The sequence below is a fragment of the Dinoponera quadriceps genome, unplaced genomic scaffold (assembly GCF_001313825.1).
Source record: "Dinoponera quadriceps isolate SergipeBrazil2010 unplaced genomic scaffold, ASM131382v1 scaffold1683, whole genome shotgun sequence".
NCBI classification, from domain to species: domain Eukaryota; kingdom Metazoa; phylum Arthropoda; class Insecta; order Hymenoptera; family Formicidae; genus Dinoponera; species Dinoponera quadriceps.
The window spans coordinates 24,219-36,695 of record NW_014555750.1 but is presented as its reverse complement, the minus strand read 5'-3'; the positions used below and the strand labels follow the sequence as shown (position 1 = coordinate 36,695).

Here is a 12,477-nt window from a genome sequence, read left to right as displayed (position 1 = left end):
ATATTGAAATTATAAGATTGTTTAACCCTTTCGGTACGAGCGCCGGATATATCCGGCATCCATGTGACAGCCTATATGCACAAGCGCCATCTATAGTTGATAACAGAGTATTTTATCTTACTGACGTATTAGATTAAGCTCAGTTCTTATTTAACGCTTAGGAAAATCTTTATACGAGCGTGGACTGACCACGCGCTATGTGTGTATTTTCGGAACGGTGTCTCGTACAGCGGGAGTGTCACGGCGGACAAAGCGCTCGTACTGAAAGAATTAAATATAAGTATTAGGTGTACGTCTATGATAAATAGTGCAAGCCGGTATCTAGATAAAATTATCTAAATAATTATTCAGATGAATAAATAAATAATGTTTATCTTTATCTAGATGAAAGAAATATAAAATATATTCATTTCCATCTTAGATAAAAAAACATGTTATCTAAAAATTATCTGAAATGATGTTATGGTCCATATTCTGAATTCATTTTTTGATAAAATGAACGAAATAATATGGACCTGCATTAAGCCCCGTATCGGACTAGAGATTGGAGATTAGATTTTAACGAATCAACAAAATTCCATTTTGTACTCTTAGCTAAATGTATGTTTTTACCACTCGGACATGAAAAAAAATTATAGTAAAAATATGTTTCGTTGTTTTATTTTCATACCTCTCGTATTATTGATTTACAAAAATGAAAATATCCTTTCTCTTTACATTTCTTAAATTAGAAATAAATAACTTTTTATTTTCATTTTCTGCCTTAAAACGTGAGTATAAATAGAAAGAATAAAAATTCAGAGAGAATACAAATTATGATGTAACATTTGACCAATATTATCGAAAATTAATATCCCTACTTCCAAAGTATGTCATATCGTTTAAGTTTCGACTTGACGGAAGATCATACGGGGAATCTATCTATCGTAAGAACGACACGAGAAACCGTCAGTGTCTCGTCTCCTGTGAGCTTCCAGAGCGTACGAGCTATTCTCCCAAGCAGAGGTATATATACCAGGTGTATGCATAAGTTTTTTCCGGTTTAACTAAGAGATGGCGCCAGCGAAAAGTACGCAGCGTATTAATTTGACACATACGTCATTTTGTTCGTCTGACATTTAAAACTACAAACACACACAAGTTGAGTCCGCCAAAAACTAGCGTCTTTGTTTTATCGTTCAGTGATCATGTCGAGTTTTGTGCCTGAAAAAGAACATTTGCGGCACGCATTGCTTTTCTTATTTAATCAAAAGAAAAAGGCTGTTGAAAGTCATCGTTTGCTGGTAGAAACATATGGTGAACACGCTCCATCGATTAGAACATGTGAGACATGGTTTCGACAATTTAAAAATGGTGATTTCAATGTGAAAGACAGTGAGCGCTCTGGTAGACCACAAAAATGCGAAGACGAGCAATTGCAGGAGTTATTGGATGATGACCCAACTCAAACTCAACGGCAATTAGCAGAAGCACTACATGTATCACAAGAAACAATCAGCAGGCGTTTACGAGCAATGGAAAAGATCAATAAACTCGGTAAATGGGTCCCACACAATTTGAATGAACGTCAAATGGAAAATCGCAAAGTCACTTGTGAAATGCTGCTTCAACGCCACGAAAGGAAATCATTTTTGTATCGAATTGTGACGGGTGACGAAAAATGGATTTATTTTGAAAACCCGAAGCGGAAAAAATCGTGGCTTTCACCTGGCGAAGCCGGTCCATCAACACCAAGGCCAAATCGCTTCGGCAAGAAGACCATGCTCTGTGTCTGGTGGGACCAGAGCGGTATTGTGTATTATGAACTCTTGAAGCCCGGCGAAACCGTTAATACACAACGCTATCGCCAACAAATGATTAATTTAAACCACGCATTAATCGAAAGACGACCGGAATGGGCCAGAAGACATGGCAAAGTGATTTTGTTACACGACAATGCGCTGTCTCACACAGCAAAACCAGTGAAAGACAGCTTGAAATCGTTTGGATGGGGCATCCTTCCGCACCCGCCGTACTCCCTAGACCTGGCGCCATCTGACTATCACCTCTTCGCATCAATGGGGCACGCGCTCGCAGAGCAGCACTTCAGCAATTTCGAGGAAGTTGGAAAATGGCTCGACGAATGGTTTGCCGCAAAAGACAAGCAGTTTTTCTGGCATGGTATTCATAAATTACCTGAAAGATGGGCGAAATGTATAGAAGCCGATGGCTAATATTTTGAATTAAAAAAAATTAATTTCCCTTGAAAATTACGTGTTTTTTTTACCAAAAAACCGGAAAAAACTTATGCATACACCTGGTAATATAAATAAAATTCGCGCCTTCCTTACGAAATCTCTCTCTTTCTCTCTCTCTTTCCCTTCCGGAGAAAACGGTCAGGGATATCGCGATTATCGCGGAGATCGTCACCTTTGTGAAGTAATGGACACCGGCGAACTCCAACAGGGTGGCGATACAGTAGCCGAAGCTCATGAGGAGGAACCAATCCAGGGCGGTGGCATATCTCACTTTCGGCAAATCTGTTCGGGAATCGAGGCTTATCGTCGAGAGCGTCAAGACGGTGGTGATACCTGCGGGATTTACGACGTCAATGCGGTATCGTGAGACGCGATATTTCGGGTTTCGATACATGTAATTTTCTCTTCTCTCCTTCCATCACTCTTAACTGTTAGAGGCACGGTGGGAAGAATATTTCCCACATTTTTTCTTTCAGATTTTTGTCGGTAAAATTTTCATTGCTATATTTGAACTGTTTTCTTTATTTTTTTAATATCTTAGGGCTAGGCGAGTGTAAAAAAATCTTTAAAATATACATTTTGTTAATTGCAAAAAGTGTTATAAATAACCAAACTAAGAAAAATGCTTGTTTTTTCAGAGAAAATACATTTTCCAGTGACTTTTCCAAAATTTAGGTGTTAAAATGTATATATAGAGTTATATTATATTATAGGATTTCTTGAGGTCGTTGATTACGAATCTGATTTCAGAATTAGAAAATTTTCAAAATCAAAGATGGTGGTCCAATTTGGTGGACCAAAATTGCAGCAAGCAATTCTCTTTAAATGTAGTATATAGAGGGTTTTCGGGTCATTGATTATAAATCTATGGTCGAAATTGGAAAATTACAAAATTCGAAATGTTGAATACAAAATAGTGGATTAAACATGCAAAAACTCTGTGTCTGTGGCTATCAAAGTACAAATTATGTTTATGGCTTCCGAGTACAAATTATGAAATGCGATATTGCGAAAACAAATTAGAGGGATTGAAATGATATAATCTACAGCATAGACAAAATCTTGCTTATATTGAATTTCTAAATAAAATTAAATAAAATATTCATGTATTACTCATGAATACCAAATTTTAAATGATTTGGTTGATTTGCACTTTCGGCCCTCCATATTAGATTCGCCATCTTAGATTTAATCAATTTTTCAATCTTGACCTCAGATTCGTGATCACCGACCCCAAAAACCTCCAAATACCAAATTTGATAAAAAATAAGTGGGAGGGAAAGTATGTCCTTCAAAGGGTCCCGAATTATTTTCGAACGAGAAAGAGAGTGTGAGGGNGAGTGTGAGGGGGGGGGGGAGGGAAGGAAGGGAAAAGAAATCGATCAAACCGCGATAAGGAATCCAACGATGTAAAATCCACAAGGAATAAGTTAATTGAATTATGAAAATTGATTTGCCGAAGGACACTCACCCAGACCGACACGGTCGCTCGTCGCCTCGCGATGGATCCAAAAAGACACCCAGCTCAGCACGACTATCAGCACGCACGGTACGTAAACCTGTCAATGTGAAAGAAGAGATGAAGTCGTTCTCGTGGTCGCCAATCGCTCGCCACGTAAATGTGAATTATCATCTGTGCTATCAGCACGTGCGCTCTCACTTGTATGAGGAAGTAGCCCGTGTGCCGTTGCAGATTGAAGGACACTTGCAGCACCGAGAACTCACCTTCCCGGCGCACGAAGGTGAGGTTTCTATACGGCGAGCCCATCAAGTCGAACTGCGACAATGCCATACCGGGCACAAAGTTTACCGATGAGCCCTCCTGCCATTCGTAAACCAATTGTCCCGATGTGTACGCGTCTGACGAAACAATAGTAAATATTATTCCAATTAATTATAATTAATAATAATCAGTGTTTGCCTTAAATGATTTTAGATTCATCTAAATGAGATGGAAATTCGAAAAATTCATCTTACAAGAAGATGCCACAACCTGCAAAATCGATTTCCTAACGAGTCATAGCACGTTCGATATCTGCGATGTTGAGCATCAACATCCAAATAGGGTTTGTGCAAATGGGCCTTTGTTTGCGAGACATTACAATATGAATTGTAATTACAGTAGATTACAGTATATGTCGTAAGGTAAGAAAACATAAAAAAAGAACACTGCATACGGACATGTCGTCGGCGAGATTCAAACGCTCGCCGCCGGTCCAAAAATGTTCAGCGCGGGAGCCTCACTTCGCTCAGCCACACTAGCTTGCTGAAAGAAATGTGCAACTTTCGATAAAAGGTAAGATAAATAGCGCTACTTATCTAGATAATTTTTTATATGATATTGTTTTCATGAGAGACTTTATAAAAATTTATAATAAAAATCACGCAAATCATAAAATTGCACAATTGTTAAGTAATTCGCCAACGTAATCGCTCTATTTTAAGGATCTAACAAAAAAGAGACCAATAATCATTGACTGCTCACTCACAGTCGATAGTTTGATACGGGCTTAAAGTGAGTTGATCAATTGAAACAAATGATCTGTTCTTTTTAGTTGCACTGTTGAATTCGTGCAATAAATTAGAGAGAGACAAGTATATTTTGTCTAGCTCTAACTTATTACACTTATTCGACAGTGCAGCTAAAAAGAGCGGATTAAAGGAAACAAAACCAAAAATTTCTTGATTCATTGAATACCACATTTAAAGAGAATTGCTTGATTTGCTGCAATTTCAGTTCGCCACATTGGACCGCCATTTATGATTTTGAAAATTCTTCTAATTCTGACATCAAATTCATAATTAACGACCTCAAAATACTTTATATGTCAATTTTAACACCTAAATTTTGGTAAAGCGCTGGAAGATGTATTTTCTCTGAAAAAACAGGCATTTTTCTTAATTTTCTTAAGTTGGTTATTTATAACACTTTTGCAGTTAACAAAATATGTATTTTAACGATTTTTTTTACATTCACCTATCCCTAAGATACTAGAAAAATAAAAAAAACAATCCAAATATAGCAATGAAAATTTTATCGACAAAAATCTGGAAGAAAAAAGAAAGGAAATATACTTCCCACCGTACTTCTAAAGGTTAAACTCTGATATCTCCGCACTTCCGGGTCTCGATAACGTCCTGTTCAAATCAAGTGTCTCTACTCGAGGGTCTGGCCGCTTATGATAATAAAACTCGATATTACGTTGCACCGTAGGCTTCGGTAAGTGCCAGCTGCTGTGACATAACGTGGCGGATCCGGCACGTAAAACCGGAGGAACGAAACGTAACGCAACATATCGAATTTATTGCGATCGTAAGGACATAACGTGAACGATATCGTGATGCGCGCGCCAAAGGGAAATTTCGGAAAGGGTAATGGACTTTCGTTATACACTCAGAGAGTTGCATCGAGCTACGAGAGCTGCGAGAGAACCACATGCGGATAAAATGTTCTTTTCTTCCAGATGTTCGTTACAACTGCCTTTCCGTCGCGTTGATTTCCGCGTGATCGATGCACCGAAGAAAAAGAACGAATGAATGTAAGGGATTTCTCGCTACTCGATCGTAGCACAAGAATGAGTGATGTAACAAAAGCCGCGATATATTGTCAACTATAGATTAACGTTTAGTTATCGAAACAAACGCAGTTGAAGTTAATGTCATTAAAGCTGTCGTTGTTGAGACGTTTCAGTAATTTTCAATCGATTTCGATTTTAATCTCGATTTTTTAATTACTTAATTTAATTTTTTAACATTTAGACGAATAAGGTACATGTTTATGGTACGACTCACCGTATAATATTAATTTAAGGGGAAACTGGACATTTAAAATGATCAAAAAATTGGTTTTTGAATTTTAATGATTTCTAATAAAAAAATTTGTATAACAGTGTTTTGCCACTTGAATTCAAAAATATTGAATATTACGATATTGGCAGTTGAACAACAAAAGAGGTGTGTGCTCAGATTTTTCGACGTATTTTGTAAAACAAAAATTTCACTATACTAGCATTGTATATTGCAAATATGTCGAACTTTTTGAAAGATGTTTAAGAAATTTTACACCGAATGCGAACGAAAGTTTCCACCTATTAGTATGGGAAATTGGATTGAGAAATTAGTATGAAAATTGCTTTTAAGCATAATTTCTCTGGATTAGAAGTTGTGCAGCAAATAGCTATATATTTAACCCTTAGCTGATATAGGTCAAAATAATAACGTACACGCTATAGGGGGTATTTTGGACCCCAGCGAGAAAAAATGTATATAATTGTTTTATTTATCAATATTGGGTCAAGCCTCGACTAATACTAGGTGACGCCACAGAACCAAATTTGGCGCGCAACTATGAAAAATTTGCGTTCAAAAACACTCTGGGGTACTTTTAACCCCGTGTGTCAGCTAAGGGTTAAGTGCAGCGACGTTCAATGAAGAGGATAAGAGAATAAGAGATATTTAAACGTCTCAAATTTAAATGCCAATTTGGGAGAAAAAGTTGTTAATATACAGGATGTCCATTTTTTTAATGGAAACTTCTATTTTTGGAATAAATCAAATGGCTAAAATCAACCTCCACGTGGTACATCTTGGATAATGCTAATGTAGGCGATTCTATAAATTTTAAGTCTTATAACTCAAAAAGTACTTGAGGAAAAAATATTTATTTATAATGTTTTGAAAAGCTCTCGATATAAGTATATGCAGTGAAAAATAAATAATTCCATTTAATAAATTGAAGGTAAGCTTCACGTGACCTTTAAACAACAATCCAAGATCAAATCGTTCCCATTATCTTGTGTCCCCCTTGAAAATACACAACTTTTGTTCAAAATATTTTTTTCTTAACCCTTTGGCCTATAACCACGAGTCTGACTCGTGGTGAAAAATTTGTGCCATAAGCGAAAACCACGAGTCTGACTCGTGGTAAAGAATTTGTGCCATAAACAAAAGCCACGAGTCAGACTCGTGGTGAGGAATTGGTGCATAAGATGCCGCGTATTATTCGAACAAGCGAATGGAGTTATTCCACATCCAATACTTTTGTACCTAAACATTGTTTATTATTTCACAATTCCGTTCGTTGCACTAAAATATATATGTCATGAAAGGTATACATTTTGCGCCAGTTCGGGTACACGGCTGAACAGTTGAATGGCACGGCGCGCGACCGATTTTCTTGTTTACTATAGCTCGCGCAATTGGCAGATATCGTGTAGGCCAAGGGGTTAAATGCTTTCCTAAAAAGATAATCTAGTGGAAACTTAAAANCAGCCGTGTACCCGAACTGGCGCAAAAGGTATACATTTTGCGCCAGTTCGGGTACACGGCTGAACAGTTGAATGGCACGGCGCGCGACCGATTTTCTTGTTTACTATAGCTCGCGCAATTGGCAGATATCGTGTAGGCCAAGGGGTTAAATGCTTTCCTAAAAAGATAATCTAGTGGAAACTTAAAAATGGGACACCCTGTATATAAGGAATTAAACCTGACGCGTTGCACGCAAAGCGATGCACGCAAGATTTTGTGGAAGAAGATTGATTTCCTTGTCGTCAACAGATAAAGAGAATCTATCTGANTGGAGCATACTTTGATTGAATAAACAGCTTTTGAAGAAAGATATACAGTTTTATACAATCACTTAAGAATCCGACATTTCATATGCACCAACCTAATAGAACGTTCTCTCTTGACACTATTATACAGGCTGTCCAAAAAGTCTGGAAACACCTGAATAATTTCCCAGGTAAATTATTTTTGAAAAATATTAAGGTCACTCTTGTAGTAACTTTTGACGAGGAATTCAATGGTGACCTTGGATTTGACCTTGACGATGATCTTGAAGGTTATTCCAAGGTCAGCTCAATTTTTTTTAATGGAAACTCCCTTTTTTGACGTCGGCAATCGAAAGAGCGGGAAATTTTACGTCCAAAAACATTATAAGGCCATAAATCGTGGTTGACCTTGAAAGGTTCTTTAATTCATCCATTCAAAGGTTATTTAATTTTGAAGACTGGATATCTTCTATAATTTGTTTATGTCTGAAATGCTAGCTACATATTCAAAATCAAAGAATAAGACGTTATGTTTATTATTGAAAAACAAAAAAAATTGAAAATAAAGCTGTAAAAAAGAAGTTTAGAAACAATATTTTAAAAGCACCCCAAAGGGATTTCAATTCTACTTCAATTCTACTTCAATTCGTAGAGCTGCTCAAGAGCACGAAATAAGTAAATCATCGGTTNAGTTGAAATGTAACACTGATACACAAGTTAAATGAAGACGATTTCGATCGTCGCGCTGAATTTTGTGATGATATGATGGCACGCATAGTTCAAAATCCCAACTTTCCATCAAATATAGTCTTCTCAGAAGCTACATTTCAACTTGACTCAAGCTTAAATAGGCATAATTGTAGATATTGGGCAGATGAAAACCCTCATTTGGCAAGAGAAGCCAAATCACAATATCCACAAAAATTAAATATCTGGGCTGGAATACTAAATAATAGAATTGTAGGACCATTTTTTTTTATGGCAACCTAAATGCCCAAAACTATGAAGCTATGCTGCGAAATCAAATAGTTCCTGCAATAAGAGAAATAGCTGGAGACAACTTTAATAACACAAGGTATCAACAGGACGGCGCAGCAGCTCATTATGCACGAGACGTTCGCGCTTACTTAGATACAGTATTTATTAATCGATTTATTAATCGATGGATAGGACGAAGAGGCACAATTGAATGGCCAGCTAGGTCACCCGATTTAACACCTCTAGATTATTTCTATTGGGGTTATCTAAAGGATCGGGTATACAAAACAAAACCCCAAAATTTAGATGAATTACGGCAAAGGATCGTTGATGAATCAGTTCTCATTCTCACTGAAATCATCAAAAAGGCTGTTGGTGCTTTCTACCATCGATTAGGTCATGTCATACTGTCAAGAAGTAAACGGAGAACAATTCGAGTATTTGCGTTAAATACAGTGACCAAATGTTTATCAATGCACGTGAGAGGCAAGGGGACTCACGTAAATCCAGCACCCCATCGTGAGAGGCAAGGGGAGTCACGTTAAGCAAGCACCCCAAAGGAAACAGTCCTTACTACGTCCCCGCCGTTGTTCCTGGATAACGCTAAAAGTAAAAGTATGAAAACTTCCGCTCTTTCAATTGCCGACGACAAATGAGGGGGCTTTTAGAAAAAAAAATTTGACCTTAAAATAACCTTGAAGGACACCAACAAGGTTGAGTTTGAGGTCACCACTAATTGCAATTAAACAAAATAACTAAAGTAAGCTATTTTCATCAACTGCGTTCTTCGAAGATATCCAGTCCTCAAAATTAAATAACCTTTGAATGGATGAATTAAAAAACCTTTCAAGGTCAACCACGATTTATGGCCTTATAATGTTTTTGGACGTAAAATTTCCCGCTCTTTCGATTGCCGACGTCAAAAAAGGGAGTTTCCATTAAAAAAAATTGAGCTGACCTTGGAATAACCTTCAAGATCATCGTCAAGGTCAAATCCAAGGTCACCATTGAATTCCTCGTCAAAAGTTACTACAAGAGTGACCTTAATATTTTTCAAAAATAATTTACCTGGGAAATTATTCAGGTGTTTCCAGACTTTTTGGACACCCTGTATAATCTTAGATAGTTTAGAATCGAGTCACACATTTTATTATGTTGAAAATCTGTTATGAAACTTTACCGCATTTTTCTCGAAACTATGTCTCTCATCAGTTTTACCATGATTTCTCAAAAACAAAAAGAGATACGGAACAAATTTTTTTTTAATATTTCTAATTAGATTCTACATAAACCAAACTTAAATATTGCCCCCAAAAATGACATTTACTTCAAAAATAAACCAAAAGATGACAGATTTCGAAGCAACGTTGTTTTTGGAGTGTCAGTTTTTCAATAAATGTTATTTCTCATGATTTAGAGATTTAATTGGTAAAGAATTTTAAAAGAGAATGTCGCTTGCAGCTTTTCAAAGCAGGGGATCTAAAAATGGCCAATTCTGACTATGAATCGACACCTTTAAAACTTATCCACCCATCCAATGGAAATTAAAGCTAAGTTTTGATTTTAATTGTTATATTTGTGGCCAATACCACAAAATTAACTATAATTGACGATTTAGATCCAGAATATAATTTGTGAATTAATCGGAGTTATAATTGTTCGACAATTAAAAGATTATTCTAAGTAAATGATGAATAAATGACCAAAATGATTAAGCGATAATCAATTCTAATTTCAATTCTAAAGCTATTAACTAAGCCTCGAAATTTTTCTTATTAAATATTAATTCTCTCGTAACGCGAAACCCAACTGTTCGAGAAGCGACATTCGCCTCACGTTATCATTTCCTTAGCTCGATACTTACAACTTCCCATTATCAACGGGCAAGATTGTCGATCCATGGGGAAGTTCCTCAGCTCCATGGGACACTTAGCTTTAATGGTGAGCCTGCGTTACGGGAAAATATGTTTAAAAAAGAGAATTACAGTCGTCTATCACAATATTATATCAAAGAATGAAAGAGACGATATGTTTTCCTAGCGATGTTTTTTATTCAAGAAAATCACACCGAAGCACAACCGCGTCCGACTCGCGAGCGCGGCAACACCCGTGACGGAATCGTGCCTGGAATCAGCGAAATCTCGAGAGAGATTCGGTCGATCCGTTACACACAGATGCGTGAATTCATGCGCGAACGAACCTCATGGAATACAGTATATCGCCATCCTGGGAGATCCTCAGCAACTTGTTTGGCACGGTGATGGTGTGCACGTAACTATGCTTGCCATTGTAGAAGTAAGTGTCGGGACGCCAGATCCTCTCGAGCATTTTGATACTGAGACTAAGCGACTTGATCGGCCCGAGGAAGCTCAAGCGTGAGTCGCGCCACGATTGTCGGAAATAACAATCCATTGAGTAATCCTGGCGGATGGGAAGATATTTAGAAAAGGGCCCGGGTTCTCGCGTTAGATTTATGTACAGGTCAGAAAACGGCCAGCCAACGCAGAGAGAACAGCAGCGGGAAACGGGGCCGCGTTCCAGCCGCGTTGCGTAAACGCGTTTATGTGTGGAACGCGACTGGAACGCGTGGATCCGCTTCCAACCCCCGCATTGCGTAGCTCAACAGATACCGCTGAATTTGCACTTCGGCTGAACGTCTAGTTTCTTTTTTCTAAGGTGATGTGAGAAGGAAATCCGATGGAAAAGCGAAATTTTCACACTTCTGATGGAACACGCACCGCTCTCGTTTGTGGTGAAAATTTAATAAGGATTAACAATTTGCGAATATACATTTATTAAGGCAAATTTCCTATTTTTTAAGCTCTTCGCGCTTCTGATAAAAGCAGCTCTTATTTGTCATGAAACTTTTACCATGAAATTGGCAAAATGATGATCAATATAGCAAATTTACATTTATTAAAACTTTTCTGCTCGTCTTTGTCAGTTCTGTTCAGCCAGTCATGCCTTTACGTATAATTCTGAAACATTCTGTATTGTTTTGTATAACCGTGTAGATTACGAAAGGTAGGTTTATTGGTGCACCTTAGCGTTACTAAGAATGATTAAACCTCACCATATCAAGCTCGGATACCGGACCCATGCTTCTAATTAAAATATTGGTCTTCACCACCGTGGGCACACCTGGAAAAAAAATGAATATCAAAACTTCGACGCGTAACTGCGAGAAAGAGATTCATGAGACGTCAATATCACAGTATTCCAGAATTTTTGGAATATATAGGGTGTTCAAAACTAAGCTCGGCTTCCGTGGTGCGCAAGTAAAACGGTTGAAACTGAGCAGAAAAGTCCTATAGTCCTATCGAAAATATATTTTCCAGCAACATTTCCAAAATTTAGGTGTTAAAATTTGTATATAAGATTTTTGAGGTCGCTAATTATGAATCTGAAGTCAGAATTAGAAAATTTTCAAAATCCAAAATAATGGTTTAATATGGCGGACTGAAATTGCAGCAAATTAGCAATTCTCTTCAAATGTGGTATGTAGACGGTTTTCGGGTCGCTGATTATGAATCTGGGGTCGTGATTGAAAAATTATAAAATTCTAAATGTTGAATACAAAATAGCGGATCAAACATGCAAAAACTCAGTGTCTATGGTTTCAAAACTTCTGAATACAAATTATGAAATACGATATTGTGAAAACAAATTAGAGAAATTGAATTGATATAATAATCTAAAGTATAGACAAA

General features: G+C 37.2%; 1 protein-coding gene across 13 annotated transcripts in view; it reads right to left on the bottom strand.

Annotated features, from left to right (window-relative positions):
• The window catches only part of LOC106745322 (gamma-aminobutyric acid receptor alpha-like), a 41,357-nt gene that overhangs the window by 4,673 nt on the left and 24,207 nt on the right, over positions 1-12,477 (bottom strand). For all 13 annotated transcript variants that reach the window (XM_014620828.1, XM_014620827.1, XM_014620832.1 and 10 more), the window contains 6 exons: positions 11,841-11,908; positions 10,968-11,188; positions 10,632-10,714; positions 3,898-4,097; positions 3,709-3,796; positions 2,410-2,570 (listed from right to left, as the gene is read on the bottom strand). In XM_014620828.1, coding sequence (XP_014476314.1) covers positions 2,410-2,570; positions 3,709-3,796; positions 3,898-4,097; positions 10,632-10,714; positions 10,968-11,188; positions 11,841-11,908 — 821 coding nt within the window. The remainder of the gene's footprint in view (positions 1-2,409; positions 2,571-3,708; positions 3,797-3,897; positions 4,098-10,631; positions 10,715-10,967; positions 11,189-11,840; positions 11,909-12,477) is intronic.